This window comes from Ailuropoda melanoleuca, chromosome 13 (genome assembly GCF_002007445.2).
Source record: "Ailuropoda melanoleuca isolate Jingjing chromosome 13, ASM200744v2, whole genome shotgun sequence".
NCBI lineage: Eukaryota > Metazoa > Chordata > Mammalia > Carnivora > Ursidae > Ailuropoda > Ailuropoda melanoleuca.
The window spans coordinates 5,115,727-5,137,861 of NC_048230.1; the positions used below are offsets into that span (position 1 = coordinate 5,115,727).

Here is a 22,135-nt window from a genome sequence, read left to right on the forward strand (position 1 = left end):
CTGCAAAGAGGCAGTGAGTGGGGGCTCTATTTAAAGTGGGAAGGTGAGGAGATATGGGGACACATGGAATTTTCCCTTTTTTGGTAATTGTGCCTGGTTGTAAGTAGCCCACTGGTCAGTTAGGGCCAGCGGATATTTTGAGGTGGGTTGCCTGACGGGCCTGTCTGTATTCAGCCAGGTGGTCGCTGTGGGCCCTTTGACCTTGATCAAATTTCCATTGCTCAAGCCTGTTGTCTCAAAGTGGCCTCTACACATAACATAGAATTTACCATTTTAACCATTTTTACATGTACGATTCAGTGGCATTATGTACATTCACAATGTGCAACTATCACCACTAATTCTAGAACTTTCTCATCAGCCCAAACAGAAACTCTTTGTTAAGTTTATAAAGGACACTTCTGATTCTGTCATTCCTCATCACAAAAATCTTTCATTGTGCCTTCACATGCCTACTGAATAAAGATGAATTTTCTTAGTTTAACATTCAAGGCCTTCCATGATTTGCCCCAAGTAGCTTAATTTCTCATTATCCATGCATGCTGAACTCTAGCCAACTGGATGATCTGCCATTCCCTAAAAGATGCTCCTGATACTTAGTCTCTCCATCTGGAATATCCATCCTCTTCAAGGCTACCTGTCCAAATCCTCCTCATCTTTCAACACTCAGAAGAAATGTCATTTTCTTCACGAAGTCTTACTGTTTTTTTTTCTGCCTGAAGCAATCTCTCCTTTTAAAGTTCCACACCACCTGCCCATATTCTTTTGGCACTTCCTACCATACATATATGATGGTTACTTCTTTACATCTTATCTCACTCCACAGACTGTATTTTTTTTTTTTTTTTTAATTTTTAAAGAAAAGCACGAAGAGGCAGCAGGGAGTTAAGAGCACTCCTGGTCCACTGGACCAGTCAACATGGGTTCAAATCCCAGCTCTGTCATTTCCAAATGAACTTGGATGAGTTACTTACCTCCCTGAGATATAGTTTTTTCATCTGTAAAATGGAGATAAGAGGTATTCAGAACAGTGCCTGATACATTAAACAAAAAACAAATGAACAATTTGTCTTTGTATCTTCCACAGAGATTAGTATAATGTTATGTACAAAGTAGTGCTAAATGTTTGGCTGAATGAATAAATAAGGCAGACTAGGTACTAAGTGGCAATTAAAGTCAGGAATTCAGCTCGATTGTTCTGCTAACTTTTCCATTGTCTTGCCTTTCTCTATGTTTCTGCCTTAGGCTTCAGGGGTAAGGAGCCAGAATTGGTAGACAGTGGGTAAGCAATAGTTTCTGTTTTTGTTTCAAATCATCAAATGCTTTTCAAGTAATCCAGCTTGGACTATAAAATAGGAATGAGTGAAAATCAGACCCCCAATGCTTTCACAATATGCTAATTCTTTTATATTGCTATGATTCCCAACCTGTAATTATTATTTATAGGACTGTATCTCCCACTAGATTACAAACCCGGAGGGCAGAGACTATCTTATACATTCATTTAGCAAACATTTACGTAGCACCTACTATGCTAGGCACTGTTCTAAGAGCTGGGAATACAACAGTGAGCAAAAGAGAAAGAATTTCCCGGTCTAGGCACATAGTTGATGCTTATGTTTACAGAATAAATGAAGAGGAAATTCTAACAATAAGGGAATCTTCAAAGCTCCTAGGATGTAGATTTATGGTCCTTGCTGGCACTGTCTGATAGAGAGTAAGAGTGCACTTACATATGTATATACATATTTCATTTTGTTTGTTCTTAGCAATTCACGGACTCCTAAGATTCTCTGAGGGTTACAGAGCTGTTTCTTTCTTTCTTTCTTTTCTTTTCTTTTTTTATAAGATTTCATTTATTCATTTGTTGGGGGGCGGGGGAGGGAGAGAGGGAGAGAGAGAGAGAGAGAGGCAGGAAGAGGGAGAAGCAGGCTCCCCACTGAGCGGAACTCGATCCCAGAACCCTGGGATCATGACTTGAGCTAAAGGCAGACGTTTAACTGAGCCACATAGGCATCTGTATAGAGCTGTTTCATAGCACCAAGGAATCCCGTATTGTATATTCTTTAAATTACAAAATGTTGCTATAAAATATACTATACAAATACTATCAGTTAAACGACTGCATCTGAGGAGCCCAAAACTACATTACTGCTCACCAAGGACTCAAACTGGTCAAAATGGGGATGGAAGTTCCCTTGCTGCCTTTATGACAAAAGATTCCCGTTTAAACAATGCCTGCACAAGCCAAACCTATTATCCAAATAGGGACACTTCTAAAAGTAAAAGGAGGAACTTATTAATAATTATACAGGACATTAGGTAAAATCCAGGAGTCCTGACAAACCGGGACACATGGTCATCCATTAAACTTCTCACTTCCACTGGTTTTAGGCTGTAATTGCTTCTAGTACAGAAAATCCGTACTACCCACATTCTTCCCCATAAAACACTAAGATCATGTTTCATTATGTTTCAAATTAAAAGTAAACTTTTCCCAAGGCAGGCCAAATTTTTTTTTCCAATCCAGCAGCCATCCAGTACTTTCTGGGAAAAGGCACGTTTATGTACAGAATTCAGAATCCTGACTAAAGCATGATAAATAATGATTTTCAATCGAATAATTACAACTGGTTTCTCTAGGGTTAAATCTCAGTAGGCTCAAAGTAACTACGTGCCAAAGTATTTTCATATAGTTTTCCAAGCAGAAACTCAAAGTGCAAAATGAATAACGTAATCCTTTAACAGCTAAAAGTTCAGTTAAAAAATAATTTTTCTTAATTATTAAGGAATATATTTTCCAGTTTGATACATTAGATGTTAAAAATATGAAAAGAGAAAAGCTACAAGATACAGAGAACAGGGTAGAATTTATTGCTCCTTTCATACTGGACTCCTACTAAATCTGTTGCACCCTGTAGGTAGATTTGTAAACAGTTATAATCTAGATATTGTCTTTTTAAAAGTTGCTTAAGGAGCTACCTAAAGATTCATGGTCTTTGAAAACTTAAGCCACCGATGGTGGGCACCGATACCATCATTTTATCTCAGGGAAAAATGTATGATTAACTGCACAATACTATATGCTTATACTCCTTTGTACATCTGATTACATCAAAACGTTCATAGACCTCAGATTTTCTAAAATGATATTACCTATTAAATCAGTGTAAAGGGATCTTAAAATGTTTCTGTACTAACAGTTACATATGCAATATAACAGCACAATTTTTCAATCTTAGAAAAAAGTGCAATGATGTGGTACTGTATGTATAATGGAAGGTTACTTAAGATTCTTTCTTTCCTTAACTAAATAATATGATAAATATATATTTTTGACTCTGTGAACTGATTCCTTTATCAACTAACTAAATATTAGAACATCCATTAGATCCAATAGCAACATACTTAGAACTTCCTAAAATGACAGAGCCTCAAACAGACCTCAAAAGTTTCTTCAAAGCACAATTCCATGATCATACATTTAAAACTCAAAATATTATCCACTCTAAAATCTGCAAAGACACAACAATCCTCCAATTTAAAAAAAAAAAAAGCCACTGTCTAAAACCATGTGTAACATGTATGCCATGTTTTTGAGATACTACAGAGGGAGCTGCTAACACAGATGAATAATACATTAAATTGAAATCAAGTACTAACTTGAAATATTATTAATTTTTAATATTTTTGTGTTTTGGTAGTAAATTTTCTTATTTTATAGCAGGAAATGGAAATTTTTTTTTGCTTTGGCTACAACAAATTTATTTGTATTAAAAAGTACAGGCCACAGAAAACTTCCTATTTAGGATATTAAAAGAATCACCAAAGGCAGAGCTTATATGTAATTAAGGCATTTCTTATTTTTCCATTTAATAGCTATCCTAAAACACAAATTTCTAGTATCCTGTTCTCCAAGCTAAATCATGACTTCCTACAAAAAGTCTTCATAATCCTGGGGCAGCTATAGGAACAATTCTTTTTTATGTTTGAAGGATTCAGTGTTTTCCAAACAGCACCACTAGTGGAAAACACCTTTTTACTGTCCATGATTCTATATATAGTTAAAAATTATACAAGAGAAAACAAGAATAATGAGGTTTAGGTTTGAAAGACTCTTCTGTAGCAAACTAATTACAACAGGTGTCAATTTTTTAACCCGAAGGTGAAAAACTTAAATAAAAAAGGAAAGGATTCAAGTAAATGGTGTACCAGATGGTTCCATAAATATTTTATGGCAAAGACTTTTAATTAAACATTCATGATCAATTTTGGGGAGAGGAATTGCACAGAAACATTATGCTAACTAATGAAATGGGCTGAAATCAGCCACCACAGGTACTATACTATCTATGCCACTCACGGTTTTAAACCATAACTATGCTAACTTTCCCTCTGCTCTGCAAGTATTTGAAATAATAATCAATCAAGGCTCTCCCAGATTCCAATTATGGTCACTAACAATAAGTGATTGAGAAGTCCTAGCTTATAGAAGCACACAAAGTTTTTAAAGGAATGACAAACCCAAGTATACAAAATTAATGCCTGATATAAACAATTCATGCTTGAACTATAAGACAGAAAATATTATAAATTAGCTAAGTATTCAGTGAAGAGAGTCTAAACATATCTTGCAGTTATTAAATATACCCATATTCACCAATTAATTATCTTATTTGAAAACATTCTTTCCTCACAGATGGCCTAGATGCAATAAAGGGTTAACTCAGGAGCTCTAGGCTACCCAAACCTTACACATTCCAAAAGTCTTTAGGACTGGCTCAGGATCAAGGCCTGGGAAATAACCTTTGAACACTTGCAATGTCCTGCCTCAGGACAGAGTCTTAGTATACCTGGGTCTTTGTCACATCAGACAGTTTATGCTAACAGTATGATTTATGGTGACACCTGTTTTTGTTTGCCTGGGGCCTTGGGCCAGCTGTATTAGTTTAACCCCTGGGTGGGAAAAGAGGAGAGCTGGAAACTGAGTATCTAAGGTCACCCCTGTGGGTGCTCTATGCTTACCTGACTGACATCCAATAAAAACCCTGGACACTAGGGCTCAAGTGAGCCTCCCTGGTTGACAACATTCATCTGTGTTGTCATACATTGTTGCTGGGAAAATTAAGCAAGATCTGTGCAATTCTACGGGAGGCCAAGCGGAACTTTGTACCAGGTTTCTCCTAGACTCTGCCTTATGCACCGTTTTTCTTTGCTGATTTAATCTGTATCATTTTGCTGTAATAGACTGTAGCCATGGTAGAACACCTTTCCTGGATCCTGTGAGTTCTTTCAGCAAATCATGGAACCTGAGAGTAATCTTGGGGACCCCTGGCACAACCTATAATACAATAAAATTCTTATTTAATAAAGATTTCTTCTATTTCAAGGTTTGTTGTCAGCAACGTCATTTACAAACAGGTAGAAACAGCATTACACATTCATAGGAATGCCTTCTAATATGTATGTTTGTTTCCGGTCAACTAAAAGGATAAAGGTGACTTCTAGCCAGGTGTAGGAAGTTACTTCTGATGAATGATACAAGCATGTCCCCACTTCCACGAGTTCCCTTCTTCAATGAGAACCTGGGTAATTTTCACAAAGTCTATGAAATGGAATCATCAATGCTTTCTCCTCAGTTGTTATTTTTGATCTATAGTTGAGGAGAAAAGAACTTTCTCAATTCTTCTATCCTTAGGGTAATTCTGTGCTTTTTAAAAAAGCATATGTCAAGAACCATCTGACCAGGCCCAAGATTACAGGTAACAAAGACTCTCTTGTCAGCCAGAAGTTGGTCAAGACCCAGTCCTTTCTCTGGAAAGTGCAGGGTTGGAGCACCCCAAGTCCACTGAGTTAAGCCTTTATTAGTTCCATAAAAGATTCGTGGGTTAAGATATCACTGAGGATTACAGCATTCAAGAGCTTTAGGTTTATCAGATCACAACATCCCAGCAGTGTTGATCAGTGACAATTCTATCACCTTATAACGTTTCCCAATTCCCTAGTCAGCTTAGCCATTCTCCTTCCCTCAGGGAAGCTCTTAATTGTTCCCAGTTACTAAAGAAATTATCAAAGATAATTGTCTAGTATAGAATTACCTACCACCTGTGTAAGAATGAGATTTTTATCTCACTGCTAAGTCTGAAAAACTATCTTGCTTTCATATTGGTTTCCATTCCAAGTCATAGGCCTAGTGTTAATAAAAAGCCTAGAGTGAATAAACTATACTGTCATGAACTCATTGAATTCGATGATTTAGGACTCCCTATCTTAAAGTTTTACCCAGTTAAATGCAGAAATGGCCAATGGTGATGCTTTGCCTAGAGCTAACCTATGTCTCAATTTTTTACTTTCATGCACAGTCCCAGGAGCTAATACTAGGCATTATTTTACCGTTTATTATTATCCATGATACCTAACACACTGTTTTTACATATTAACAGTAGCAATATAATGTTAAAGCTTCTATCCTGAGAGAATCATGTAGGAGTTGAAATAAAGACCACAGAGTCAGACCGTCTGGAAATGAACCTCAGTCTCAATACTTACTAGCTCTGTGATCTTGGTCAAGTTTTTATTATCGTTTGTGCCTCAATTTACTCTTCTGTAAAATGGGAACAGTCACACTATATTTCCCAGATGGTTGTTATAGGGGTTAAATAAACTCATATGTGTAAATAAGTTAGAACTGTGCCTGACATCTGATAAAAACTTATATAAGTAATGACTATTACCAGCACCATCACCATCAACATTATTCCAAAGAACTTGGGATTTGACTTACATTATCTCTTTAATTTTCACCTTACCCCAAGTGGTAGAAAAAAGGGACAGTAGTAGCCTCTTAACTGATAGGCAGTTGTTGTACGCACCAAGAGTACCTTCTTAAGTTTCATACAACACAGCTGCCTCACTGGTTTCATCTGCAAAATTGGGATGGTAATAACCTATCTCATAAGGCTGTGTGGAGATTAAATAAAATATGGGCTCCAAAGTCCTGTTTTATGGTATCATAATTCTGGACTTATTGATAATATTGCTCTCTGTCAGATACTCGGGATTTCAAAATTACCTGGTTCCAGGTACTCAACCACCTCTGCAAGGACGAGATTTTATACACCTTAAAGCATGAACCCCAAAAGGTGCTAGAAGAATAAATTAATAAAATATTGTCCCCTTCTTTCACATTCCCTGGTTAGGATACATTTCTTCAAAATAGTCAATGTGTGGAGGTTGGAGTATGTCAAGGGCAGAGAGTACCTGAGAAAAGGAAAAAAAAAAAAAAAGTCAAATTTAGAACTAAAAAGGAAGCAAAATATGACATAAATGCAAGTAAATACAATTAACTCTTTAATGACTTAAGGCTTAGTTACAATTGCTCACCGAGATTAACTAAATTTATCAGTCAAGAAACAGTCCTAAACAGCAAGATGGGTTTGTAAAATTACTATGTAAAGACAATCCTATCTAAACTAAAATGAGAGGGGCAATTGGGTTCTCCTACATGCTACCAGACAGCTGCATGCAAAGTGTGTTGAAACACCCTATTTTTATTTATTTATTTATTTACTTACTTACTTACTTATTTATTTATTTTTTAAAAGATTTTATTTATTTATTCGACAGAGATAGAGACAGCCAGCGAGAGAGGGAACACAAGCAGGGGGAGTGGGAGAGGAAGAAGCAGGCTCATAGTGGAGGAGCCTGATGTGGGGCTTGATCCCATAACGCCGGGATCACGCCCTGAGCCGAAGGCAGACGCTTAACCGCTGTGCCACCCAGGCGCCCCGAAACACCCTATTTTTAATCAGTGTTGCTCTAAGAGCATGAGGAGACACACCTACCATTCATTCCTCTACTCCTGTTTAAAAAGTGTTTATCAACTACATTCTACCCGGCAGGCACTGTAGTAGGCTCTCTAGTTATACTGATAAAAAAAAAGTGGTACCATCCTGCTCTCATGACTAGTAGAGAGGAAGGCATTAAACAAACAAGCTGTTACACACCTATATAATTATGACGTATATTATTTGAAGGGAAAAAGTCAAGAGGAATGGGGACAAAAAGTTTCCCTGAAGTAACACTAAGAGTTGAAGGCTGAATAGGGTTGGTCAGGCAATAAGTAAGTGCTGTAAAGGCACTGAAGCAAGAAGGAACCTGGCAAATTCTAGAAACAGAAATGCCAGTGCTTATGGAACATAGAGGGTGGGAGGAAAACAGACTGGGATAAAATAGAAGAGGAAGGCAGGGGATATATCACATAAAATCTCTTTAAATTTTGTTAAGCATTTTGGATTTTATTCCAAGTACAAAAAAAGAAGTCACCAGGGTGGAAAGAAGACTTTAAGGCATCTGAAATTCAAGTCCTTTATAAAAGTAGCATACTAACAAAGTCACTTCTGCCTTTGAAACATAACAAATAGGCCTACTTCCCCTACCAGCTGTCCAGCTATTCTTTTAAGTCCCATCTATGATATCACACTCAAGAATCTGAACCTATCTAACTAATGAGAAATCTGAGGGTCAAAGAATATGAAAGAAGTTACTTAACAGGAAATAAACTGTGTGGTACAAGTTCAAATTTTCGATCTTTAGCTAAGTTTATTTAAGAAAAAAAATTTTTATTATGGAAAATTTCAAACATACAAAAGTGGATAGAAGAGTATCAAGAATGCTCATGTAATTAATACCCAGTCTTAGTAATCTACATATGGCCACTCTTATTGCATCTATACGTATCCCCACTCTCCGTATATAATGCTGAAGCAAATACCAGACTTATTTCAGCCATACATTAGTAAGTATCGCTAAAAGATGAAAACTTTATTTATTTATTTATTTATTTATTTATTTATTTATAATGTGGGGCTTGAACTCACAACCCTGAGATCAAGAGTCAGACACTTGACCCACTGATCCACCCAGGCTCCCCAAAGAGAAAAACTTTTAAAAAAATATAATAACCAAGTCTAAAAATTTTATGTTTTTTAATATCATCAAATATCCAGTTCTGAAATTTCCAATTTTCTTTTCTTTTTTAAAGTTTTTTAGTCTAAATCAGGACCTAAATAAGATCTCCATACTATGGTTGATTTGTATTTTAAGTTTTTTTTTTTTTTTTAAAGATTTTATTTATTTATTCGACAGAGATAGAGACAGCCAGCGAGAGAGGAAACACAAGCAGGGGGAGTGGGAGAGGAAGAAGCAGGCTCACAGCAGAGGAGCCTGATGTGGGACTCGATCCCGTAACGCCGGGATCACGCCCTGAGCCAAAGGCAGACGCTTAACCGCCGTGCCACCCAGGCGCCCCTGTATTTTAAGTTTTAACCTACAGATTTCTCCTCTTTTTCTTTTCCCCTTGCAATTTACAGGTGGAAGAACCTTTGCTCATTTTTTTTCAGCCAAACATCTGTCACTTCAAAATTCTAAATTAAACTAAAACCTCCTGTAATGAAAAAGTCTTTACTCACTTTAAAATCAGTTGCACATAAAAGTTTGAAAATAGTTTAGAGATGCTTTATAAAGAATCTTGATCTTTCCTTTCTGAATTAAAATGTTTATACTTAGAATCTTGGTATAAATGAAAGATAACAGATTTAGTTTCTTAAAAAAATATTTATCATATAAAAGATAAATTATTTCATTTCTATAAATTATTTCATTTCTATAAATTTAAATACCTATAATTAGCTAGTGTCACAAATTCACGCAAATTCATTTCTCATTATGCGAGAGAACAATTTTTAACATGAATATTTGATGTCTGAGGAAGACAGAAATTAGTGTTTTACTTGACATCTTTCGGACTCTCCACTCTGTATCTGAACAACATACATCCTGTCTTGGGGGAAACCAGAATGCAATGAGTGACAGCGTCCATTAGACAAAGCCATTTTACACTTCAAATCTATCTGCTATAATTAGAGGTTATCTAGAGAAAGTGACAACCATACATTTTAAACCTTGATGGAGAAGAATGAGGCTTTCTTATTCCAGATTTGATGAGGCTTTTTGTAGAAAAGCCATATAAAACAGGGTCAGACGTTTGCACTAAAGCATTTAGCTGTGATTGTTAGCTTCAAAGGTATAATATTTTAAACTCTGCTTGGAATTTTTTAAATGCTTGTTGTTTTATATTACCGTTATTTTATCTCAAAATGTTTATCAGAGGACGGCATTCCACAGTGTTTCCAGGAGGGCAAAAACAGTGCTTAGATCAGTAGAAATGATCCAGGAATCTCAGAAATGATGTAAATAAATAATAAGGAATAGTACCAGTTTCAAACTCCAGACTTCATGCCTGACTCCCAATTTAAATAGCCTGAGTCCCTCTAAAAGCCCATTATTTGTGGGAATAGAGTGTGTGAGATTAGCCTTATGATGTAAATAGGAGGACTCTTGTAAAGACTTTGACTTGTAAGGAGTCAAAGTATCCCAAAATGCCACCAACTCTTCAAGGGATCTCAAATACAGAAAAAGGAGGCAGACCTGTCTAATTAAAAAAATGAACTAAAATACTTCTGGTAAATAATGGTCATTACCAAACAGTGTCTCAGCACATTTCTCAAATCTTTTAAGAACTGGACAAAAGCCCATTATGGTGGCTGTTCCTTAGAATTTTAACCTCTGTGATGTTAAGATTCACTATAAATTGGTTACACGATACAAAACTGGCTTCTTTTTCTTAGCCCTTTACCAATAAAACAACTGTTGTAAATAATCTTAATACTAAATATAAAAACTAGAAATTTAACTGTTCATAAAATCCAATTAAATCTCATGTTTAGCAAAGGAGCTACCCCTTCCCCAATCTTACTCCCCCACTGATTTTAAGTTCTTAAAGGTAGACTGTATAATTGTTTTTAATAGAGTTGTAAAATAAAGTATGCCAAGTGTATAATTTGATTAATTTTTACACAAAGTATATAATATGATGAATTTTTACTCTATGGTTAACATCTAGATCAAGAAGTTAAGCATTTCAACACCCTAGAAGGTCCGCTTGTCCCTTTCGGGTCAAAACCCATCCCTGCTCAGAGGTCACCACTATTCTCAATTTGCCTGTCCTTGAACTTTACACAAACTGAATCATAAAGAATGAAGTCTTCTGTGTATGACTTTTTTCCTTTACTGTTATGCCTAAGAGATTCATCCCTGTTGATGTGTGGATCAGTGGTTCGTCCTTTTTATTAGTGTGTAGTATACCACTATGTGAATGTACTGCTGGCAGACATCTGGGTTGTTTCCAATTTCTTGGAATTACGAATAAAGCAGCCACGAACACTCTTGTACGTACGTGTCTTTTGTGGATATGTGATTTGTCTTGAGTATACCAAGGAGTATAACTGCTGGATCACTGGGTAGGTGTGTATTTAGCTTTAGCAGAAATTGCCAGTTTTCCTAAGTGGTTTTACAAAATTACACTCTTATCAGCAATGTTAAGAACTTTAGTTGATTTGCATTCTCGTCAACAGTAAGTATTGTCAGTCTTTTCGATTTTAGCCATTCTGGTGGGTATATCATTATCTCATTATGCTTTTAATTTACCTTTCTCTGATGACTAATGGCTTTGAGCACCCTGTCATATGTTATTAGCAATTTGGTTATCCTCTTTTGTCAAATTCCTAAGTCTTTAACTCGTGGGCAAAAGTTCTTGATTTGTAGAAGCTCTTTATAAGATATATGATGTTTAGATACAGAATTTACAGTTTGAAAAATGTCAAGTAAAATATTTACTTCTAATGGTCTTCCTCAAATGCTAAATATTTATAATTGTCTATCGCATAATATTTAAAATTGTCTATCACATAATATATTCTGGAAACAAGTTTTTTGTTGAATATATATCTGAGGCCTGTCCTTTCATTCTCTTAACTTTTGATGAGCATTAATTCTTGAGGTTAATGCTGTCCAGTTTAGCAATTTTTTTTTTTTTAAATGGTTAATGCTGGAGCGTCAGGGTGGCTCAGTCAGTTAAACTTGATTTTGGCTCAGGTCATGATCTCAGGGTTGTGAGATCAAGCCCTGCGTCAGCCTTCATGCTGAGTGTGGAGCCTGCTTAAGATTCCCCCTCTCTGACTGTGCTCTCCCCTCAAAAAACAAATAAATAAAATGGTTAATGCTTTACTGTCTCATTAAGAAATCTTCACTTATCTCAAAGTCATGAAGATATTTTCCTATGTCTTATTACAGAAGCTTTATTACTTTACCTTTCACATTTAAGTCTACAATCTATTTTGAATTAATTTATGTATCTGTTGTGAAACAGACTTTGTTCAACTTCTTCAAGACTGTCTTGAGTATTTTCAGTCTTTTCCATCTCCATAAACTTTAGAGTATTTGTCAATTTCCTCACACACATATATATAAAACCCTGCTGGGTTTTTGATTGGGATTACATTGAATATAGAGCCCAACTTGGACAGAACATGCATATTAACCAAACTGACTTTTCCAATTCATGAACACAAGAATGTGTTATTTTAAACACATCAAGAATCTGCCCAGTACCACAAATGTTAGGCACAGAGCAAACAAAACCAAATCCACTGAAAAGTAAGCCAGTCTACAGCATCCTTTGCCTTTTCACACTCCTTAGCAGCAGGAACATTAGCATTAATAATGTCTGCAGCTAAACAGCATGTCTGCATTCAGAGAAGCATCCTATCGGTCCCATATCGGTATGACTCTTGATCCTACTTATGACCCCAACGCCCCGAGTTAGGCCAGACTACACAAAGGAAAATGAATCATTCTTCTTTGCCTCTACTACCTCCTCTTTGTCTTCTCTATCCCTCTAGAGTATTCCAGAATTAAAAGACGGGGAAAAAGTAACTCCGAGAGAGAGAGAGATCACTGAGGTTATCATGCCATACTTGGAGATTTCTTTTTTCTGTCACTTTCACTTACTTACTCATTCTTCAAATAGACTGACTGCCTACTGCATACTTAATGCTATTGCCTAAGGACAAGAAAAAGCCCCAGATTTGTATCACAGGGGATCTTTGCAGTAATCAGTGGACCCTTAAGGGGGCTCCAAATGGGCTTTAGAGGACCTGTGAAAGCCTAACATGACATAAATATTGTGTGTATGTGCATTTTTCCAAGAGAGGATTCATAGCTTTTATCAGATTCTCAAAGGAGCACAAAACTGAAAAAAAAAAAAAAACCCCAAAACTCAATCATGCCTTCTCCATGCTGATAATGTGGCAATCACGTGTGTGCATAAACGCATGCACAAGTGCACAGGTGGGTAAAGTACAGAATATTTTTGCCAGGTTTTATAATAGCTCAGATTCTGACTAGACTCTAGTGATAAGCCTGGTCAACAAAAACTTTCAGAAAGTTAAACCCATTACTGTTTCCCTAAGTTACGACATCAAGGTGAATCTATCCTTAAGAAAAAAAAAGTGTGTGTGTATATCTCAATCAGTCAGATCAGGTAAAATCAATGAATTTGATACAGTGACCTTTTTTTTTTTCAAAGTAAACTCTATGCCCAACGTGGGGCTTGAACTCACGACCCTGAGATCAAGAGTCGCATGCTCTACTGACTGAACCAGCCAGATGCCCCTGATACAGTGACTTTGAAGGTTCTGTTCAAAAGAAAATCCAAAGTCTCCCAGGGCTTTGTAGCTATACCCTGACACATTAAAAACCATGCAAATTAAAATCCAACCTTCCTACAGTGGCCAGGGTAATCTTTCTAAAGGCCATTTTCATTATGACATTCTTTTCTTCTTCTTTCAATCAAATCTTAATTTCAAAAGGCTCATCTTAAGGTTTACCTCCTCCATGTTTGAAGCATCTGAGCTTCTAAGTCCACAACAATTTCTCTTTTCCTTAATATTATGGTACTTGTGTGGCAGCATTCACCTGAGCTTTAAAAATTACATATCCCTGGGCCTCAACCCCAGAGATTCCAATTTAGTGGGTCTGGGATGAGACCCATGAATCTGCCTTTTTAAGGATCACCTTGGTGATTATAATATACTTCTAGGTTTGGCTGTCCAGCATTTTCCATGCACAAAACACAGACTGTCTTGCATTAATACTTAACCATGCAGGCAGTCCTCCCAGAGCACTGTAATCACAGTACTCATCACATTACTAAGCCCCTTAAGGGTAGAAAGCCCTAGAAGCTAACATAGTTCAGGAATATAGGATGGGCAGAATAAATGTTTATTGAATTAACGAACATGGGCTCTGAAGCAAGACAGACTCCAATCTTGTGCCACCGTGATCTTGGGCAAGTTACTTAATTCTAAGCTTTGATTTCCTCCTCTGAAAAGTAAGGATAACAAACCCTATCTGACAAGATTTTTAAGGATTAAATGAATTAATGTATGGAAAGCCTCTAGCATATGTCCTGACACATAGTAATAAGTGTTAAATACCTGATCCCTCAAAAAAGGACATTATAAACCTTTTTTGTATCCTCCACATGACCTAGCACTGCCTCTATACAGGACATAACAGACATTTGTTGCCTTAACTGCATTAAATACCAGATGCTTCTTAGACTAGCATTCCACACGTACCACATATGTGGCACTGAGATGCTTTTGGAGATCTCAGAGCACAGCATAAATTCATGATATATAAAATAGTGGTGCCATACCATCTTCATCTCTAACCATCTGTCTCACTTTTGAATATTCCCACAGAAGTCACAAGCACTCACTTATGACAGAGCTCAGGAGCTCCAACTGGTTGCTATGTTTTGATAGGTATGATTTTTCAGAATTTCATTTATTTCTTTTCTTACACTACTCACGGACACCAATTTTGTCACTTAATTAGTTACTCTATAGGAATGAGTCATGAGCAAAGATACCAATACATATAGATAGTAGCCTATTACACTATCCTTTCTTTATAAAAGAAGCCAAGATACGTCTGAATATAATAAACCACTGAAATCCTTAGTAAGCAAATTTCTAATGTCTCCTTCAAAAATTTTTTTCACCATGGATACCTTTACTTGAGTCTCTAACAATGTAAATAAGGTTTGTTCCCTTTGATGTTGGGATGGTACTCAAATTCAAGAAATAAATAACTAAGCAAGAACTAGACATCTTTCTATATCACTTACAAAATTTGAGGGACCAGTCATAAAATAGCAACTTGAGTGGTATTTTCAAAGTCACTGAAACAAACGCATTTTTAGGCAGTTCCAATTGACTGAAAGATAACAATAACTTTTTAAAAAAAGTTTAAGGAAAATGGATGTCAAGAGAAGTAATCTATAAAATGAAATATGCCAAAGCAAGGAATTTCAAATAAACATATGTATTTGATATTCCTAGTTTTACCAAACACCTCAAACTTCTACAAATTTCTCTCTTAAAGTGAGACCTACACTTTGGCCAAAGTTCTAAAAGTTCCTGTGCAAACAAGCAGTCAGACTCAGAAGGAATTATTATATTTCTGATAAAGTTTTTATTTTAGCAATTAAAATAACATAGGTTGAGAATGTGAGGCAGTTTTTCTTTTCACATGAAATCGGTTAACTCAAGAGTCCAGTGCTAACATCCCCAGGTAAATTTTACATGTATCAAACGTTTACTTCAGGATTGAGGAGAAGCTATTTCTCAAACCACAATGATTCTATTCACCCATGAGTCTTGACATCTCTAAACACAGCCATGCTAACCTATGCTACTTAAACAGCTATACTGGTTTTTAAGAGTAGAAACTGTTTCCCTACATCTTTACATTAATCTCTGATTTAAAATATTAAAGGTTAAGAATAAAGCATTTAAAATCAGGGACCAATTATTTCCACTTAAATCACTCATATTACATATTACACTCTTTTTATATTAAATATTAGTATTGTTCCTCAGCTAACTATTAACAATTTGCTTTACATCAATTAATATTTATCTGTTGAACAATACATCTTAGAATTCACTTAAACTCATTGCTCATTGTTCACAAAAATGGTCTAATTTGTCTCAGGTTCCCAAACTTCTTAATAACTTGCACATTCCCTTTTTAACTCTCTTTTGCTCTCTACTAACACAATTAAGCGTGCGTAGGAAATAGTCTATCCCAAACACCAATTTCACTTACATTATCATGTTTAAAAAAACACAACATCTTCAATTCCCGGAAGACCCTTTTGCAAGAGACCAGATTCTGGAAGACGTTGGGCATCTTTTTGAGTGCTACTCTCTTTCCATCTCTTGGATCTGTTACTGACCTAAAGAAGCAATATATGGGGGAGAAGGGAAAAAAAAGAGAGAGAGAGAGAGAGAGAGAGAAATCAATTCCAAACCTTGTTCTTCAATGTTTCAGAGCATGACCATCATCTTTATTTTAGACTACTCAATCCACTTAAACAATGTTTAAGGTATCAGTGAGAAAGAAGATTTAAAACAAGTACACACTTAAAATCAAAGAGAATGTTTAGCTCATCCAACTTGCCATGCTTTTTAAAAAAATCCTTCTCTAAATTTCTATAAACACTTTCTCTGAGAGGTCACTTAGCAATGCATCTCAGGTAGGAGGGCTATTAGCAGTAAAGCCATTTTAAAGATGAGGGTGGAGTACAGATTAATACAACTGAAGTCAAATTAGTTGTATGCTTCATTTTCAGGACCAAATTCAAGATGGAAGAGATGTTCATTCAGATGTCATTATGTGTAGTTCAACACAGAGAACACAATGTAATTATTTTGGCTTCTTAAATAAATGAACATCCTTTAGTAATATGGATTTCAATCCCACCAGTAGCTGAACAGTGTCCCCTCCTCAGAAGTCCGAGTGCCAGCTTAGGGCCGTAGCTCCTAGAGTATGAAGACCTCTTCCCTTTTGGTTCTTATAAGACTCTTGGTGTGGGAGCTGTGCCTCCTGTAGTTTTTCTTTAATAGCTCAGTGTCCCCCCTTTTTTATCTTTTAGTCTTCCAACACCTGTATAACCAATTCCTTGTATTACGTTTCCCTATGTTTGACATACTAGTATGATTTCCATTTTTCTGACTGGACCCAAACAATACACATTAAATCAAATAGTTAAAGGAACTGAAGCAATAAATTTGTTAAGTAAGGCCAACTGACCATTTCGCAAGTAATTTTCCATGAATTATCTTAAAGCTTTTTTTCCTTCCACCCATCATATATGATGGTGGTTGTCCTTGTAGAATGTATTCCTGTCAAACTTATTTTGCTGATTCCTGCCTATCATTCCTGGCTACCATTATCTTTCAGCTCCAGTTTCAGTCATCCAGTGCTTTGGCTATCCCTCCCAGATTTGTGTCATTTAAAAGTCTGTTCCATAGGTCACCAATGGCGTTATCCAAGTTATTAAAATTTAGAACAGGACAGAATAGATCTCTGCAACGGATACAACACTAGAAAACATTTATGAGCCTGGCATCCCATTATTATTGAAATAATTACTTACTTAACTATAATCACTCAGTTTATTTCTTCATTTTGTCCACAAGAAATCACTCATCAAATTGCCTTTCTGAAAACAAAGCATTCCTGTTACCTACCAACCTGTCTAAAAACTATACCAAACTTCTTTATGAATACCATGACTTCTTTATAAATTCATCTTAGTGATCACTACTTCTTCTCTTAAGTGCTTATGAAACTCTTAAATGGTGCATTCTATTTAAATAGCATGAGGATTCTTCTTCCATTGACTGAAAATTTGATAAAACAATTAAGAATTATAATTTTTAGGTTTTCAATAGCTTGAACTGTAATTCAACTAAGAGACCTAACATTCGCAATTATTGCTTAAAAAAACCTACGCAGTGCTCGCTTCAGCAGCATACATACTAAAACTGGAACATAACAGAGATTAGCATTGCCCCTGTGCAAGGATGACACGCAAATTCATGAAGTGTCCCATATTAAAAAAAAAAAAACAAAAAAGCCCCAAACCAAATCTACAACACTGCCTAAAAATCCACATAAACATAAAATAGAGAGGAAACTAGATAGAGTATTATATTCAGATTGTTAAAAATATTTTTTTTCTGTTTAGTACACTACTTCTATAACTAGACTAGGAGACAAAAATGTCAATGAAATAGCAAGGAAGGGAAATTTTGGACCACACATTGTATTTAGCTGTCACTGTCTCTTGAGACTTCCTTAATGTAGAATAGTTACTTAGCATTCCTTTGTCTTTATGACATTCCCATTTTTGAAGAGTACAGGCCACTTATTTGTAGACTGATCCTCAATTTGGGTTCATGTGGTATTTTCTCACGATTAGACTCAGGTTAGGCATGTTTAACAGGAATAACTCAGGAATGATGTCTTCTCAGTGAACATATTAGGAGGCACATGACGTCAATTTTCCCCATTTCTGGTGATTTACTTTCATCATTTGGATGATGTGTCTGTCAGGTTGCCACATTGCAAAATTACTATTTTTTTTCCGTTGGTAATTGTGTAACTGTCCTATTCCTCATCAGACTTCGACCCATGACCTTTAGCATCCACTGATGATTTTTGACTGAGTCAACTATTACTATGATGGCTGCCGAATGGTAGCTTAATAATTTTAACGTCGCCAAATAGCTAGTCAGCACAATAAATATTCGTTTTAAAAAAATGAGTAAACTGATTTAACACAAGGCCCTTTCCTGGGTCGCATACAGCAATACTTCTTCCCAACTTCTGACTTCTTATTGGTCTTGACTCTACTTTGGTGAGGAGAGCTGCTCTAAGATAAGCTCCCTCCTGGCCCAAGGTTAGTACTGTGCCTTGCAATGTTTTAAGGTAAAATTCACAAAGCAGTATTTTATTTATTATTCATGCAAAGGCCAGTCATGCCTATGGCTGGTAACAATATAACTCTAATGAATGTGAAGGGCTGTGCAGTAATTTCACGCCATGTTGAGTTTGTTCTCTCTTAACTTGAGGTAGCAGATGCTTTAGTTCAGCTCAAACAGTACCACAGAACACAGATAAGTGTGGAAGCCTGTTACACAGGAATTCTTTTATTTTCTTTGTTACTGAAAGGCTTGCCATGCTTAGTTCCTAGGCGGCTGCAATACCCTGGTTATTCCAACTGTACTTGTTAATGAAGCTCCAGCTGTAGAAATAATGAACAACATTTAGGGCAACTTGCCTCATTTTAGAAAAAAAAAAAGGAGCCATCCCTTGATCTACAATCTACTTACTGGTCAGTTACTTTCTCTACTAAATGCTGGAAGCCCTACATAAAACAGTGCATCTGTCATTTCACCTCATTTTCCTGGGCAATCAAGTTACACTAAAACAGATATTTACTTCTCAAGTTTTAAATCAATGTTTGACTCTGTAAACAGTATATTAAAAATACAGTTTTAAGGGCTGTGAAAAAAGAATCCTTTCTTACATCTGCCGGGAGTACAATAATTTTTCTCTACATTGAGAGTACCAGTTCAACTGTTTTTTAAACAGCAGAAGAATCCACAAGCCATTCTTCAGAGAAATAAAGCGAGCCAAAAGAGTACAAAACCAAAATAGGAAGCTTTTTAGATCTGGTGTGGTTGTTTTGTTGCAGAGCTTTCTTAATCCCAGGAAACTCTGACCACTGCCACAAATCTGCTTAAATTATGGACAAGTAGAAGGGCTGGAAAGAAACAAGAGTGAAGCTTACTGGGGATACATTCCCAGGCACTAGAACCTAATATTACAACAGCTTTAAATTAGTATAACTACTAAGCAAGAATCTCCCAAGAAATTATATGCTCCACATTCATTTTATGTGAACAATCTTTTCCCCACACGGGTTAGCAGTTTTAAAGTCCATGTTTCCAATACAGGTTTTTAACTATTCAAAACAAATAAATAATTTATAATGAGAATGTTTCACTCGGATTGAGAAAATCAGGTTCTTCTAATTCTATTCACATAAACTTGTAATCAGCAATCTTCTATTTTTTGCTATACACACTACAATTACTATGTCAACTGTACCAATACAGTACGTATCTCAGTAACAGAACCTCCTAACTAGATTCTAAATATTTAGATTATTGCCTTCGCATTCATTTTGAAATTCATTTCCTTAAAAGTTATTTTTACTTGTATTTAGATTAAGTCAGCTTGAGAAAACAATCGCAAACTATGAGGTAAAATTTCTGACAACAAATAAATCTAAAAAAAATGTATCTCACTTGTACCTTAGTCCCTGTTATACGTTCAAGGACACTATAGGTTAAGGAATAAGGAATTTATTTTTACATCTTTTTGTTCTTTTTTTTTTTAAAAGACTTTATTTATTTATTTGACACAGAGAAACAGCGAGAGAGGGAACACAAGCAAGGGGAGTCTGAGAGGGAGAAGGAGGCTCCCTGCTCGACAGCCGATGCGGGGCTCAATCGCAGGACCCTGGGATCATGACCTGAGCCGAAGGCAGACGCTTAACGGCCAAGCCACCCAGACATCCCTCTTTTTGGTCTAACCAAAATTGTAACAGCCTAAAGTTTGTGTACTTTGACATAATTTATAGAGTTGCACACTGTTTAGAGGAATAAACTTCCTAAGCCTTCCCTGCCTCCACCCAAGGACACATGAAAAAAAGATTCTCATAGGTAATTTGTTCCATCAGTTGGGATTTTCTGATGTTTGGTTTTTCTTTTATGTTTATCCAAATTTGGTATTTGCTGAGTCAGAGACCCTTTTCCCTTTTTCAAGATACTTCTACTAAACTGATCCTCAAATTTGTTAATCTGATATTACAAGGAAAAAAGACCTTATATAACAGCTAAACCAAAGCAGTGAAATGGTTCTTTCTCATATCCTCCAATTCCACTATTGATCAGAAAAAGCAAAACATCTACATTTACTTGAAAGAGTTAAATATAAACTTAAACATCCTCTAACTCTGTGTTTAAACAAGTATAAATAGCAACGATCCCGGCAGGTGAGACATCACTGGGCCACTGTGATCTGTAGTGAGATCCCCAGGGGTGCTGATAAGGTAGGAGAAACAAGACACAGGCAAATCATCCAAAATCAGGCTGTTATTTATTTTCAAATACTTGTTACCAATGAATAAGAGCTAACTTTTAAGACCCCAATTCCCCACCAATTATCATTGGTTAAGATGAAATATAGGTGCAAAATCCTTTTATACTAATTATTGTTGACCCAAGAACAATTTTTGTTCTTTAGACCATGAATTAATAATTAGTTTCATCCTTGCTGCAGATGCTGAGAAAGACACAGAGACTATTACTCCTCAGTCACTGTCAAATATCTTTGTGAGGAGTATGACTTGCCTGCAGGGAAGCTGCCACACTGTCTTTTCAATAGGGATTTTCTCAGGTTGGAGGGTGAACATGACACAGCCTAGCCTGCCAACTCTAGGAAGTTTTCATGGCCCACTAGCCACAGTCCTCTCCTAGAAACAGACCCATGAATATTGTATGGGAAGGAGAACCACCTTCAATGAAAGACAGGTTTCTGTACAAAGATACAAAGGAAAAAATTCACAACTGCACCTTCTTACATTTTAACAATTTATGATAAAAAGAGGTTATAAAGGATAACCAAAACAAAAACTATGTCACACAAAAATCTGCTTGCTTTTAATCCCACTGATGACTTCCTGAAAGACATGTGTTCAGTAACAGAAATACTGAGAAATATAAAGATTTTTTTAAAAAAATTAAAGAATGGCAATTTTTGTTGCATGTTAGGTTTATAAGTACAGAAGACACCAAATGAAAGAATGGTTTTGTTTACACAGGTTTATAACAGCATGGTTTTGACGATGTTGAAAAATTGTAATGAATTAAGAAATGCAAAATTCACATATTGGAAAAAATTTGTGTTTAAATGCTTATTATTTAATATTTTAGTGGCTAAGCTAATATTTAAAGAATTACTTAACATAAAATTTAAGTCCTAATATGCTGTTAGCTAAAAGCAAACCGAACATACCAACCAACATACCAGCAAAGTGTAATTTTTGAAATAAAAAGGAAAATCTGAATATGGCTTGGAATTATGGTTATAAATCAATGTCCATATTTCCTAGGAATGTATACTTAAGTATATATAGGTGAAATGACATGAGATTTAAGATTTGCCTTAAAATACTTCATCAAGAAGGATTGTTGAAACAAAGCAAATGTTGATAATTATTGAATATGGTGATTGGTATAATGAGGTC

General features: G+C 35.9%; 1 protein-coding gene and 1 non-coding gene across 2 annotated transcripts in view; one reads left to right on the forward strand and one right to left on the reverse strand.

Moving 5' to 3' along the window:
• NLK (nemo like kinase) overlaps window positions 1-22,135 on the reverse strand; it is a 159,136-nt gene that overhangs the window by 52,722 nt on the left and 84,279 nt on the right. Inside the window, exons 2-3 of the mRNA XM_002912336.4 lie at window positions 16,078-16,207; window positions 7,205-7,260 (exon numbers count right to left, since the gene is read on the reverse strand). Of these exons, the coding sequence (XP_002912382.1) occupies window positions 7,205-7,260; window positions 16,078-16,207 (186 nt within the window). The remainder of the gene's footprint in view (window positions 1-7,204; window positions 7,261-16,077; window positions 16,208-22,135) is intronic.
• LOC117795887 lies at window positions 17,772-17,875 on the forward strand. Its single transcript, XR_004620034.1, has one exon. It is a non-coding gene; the product is annotated as a U6 spliceosomal RNA (small nuclear RNA).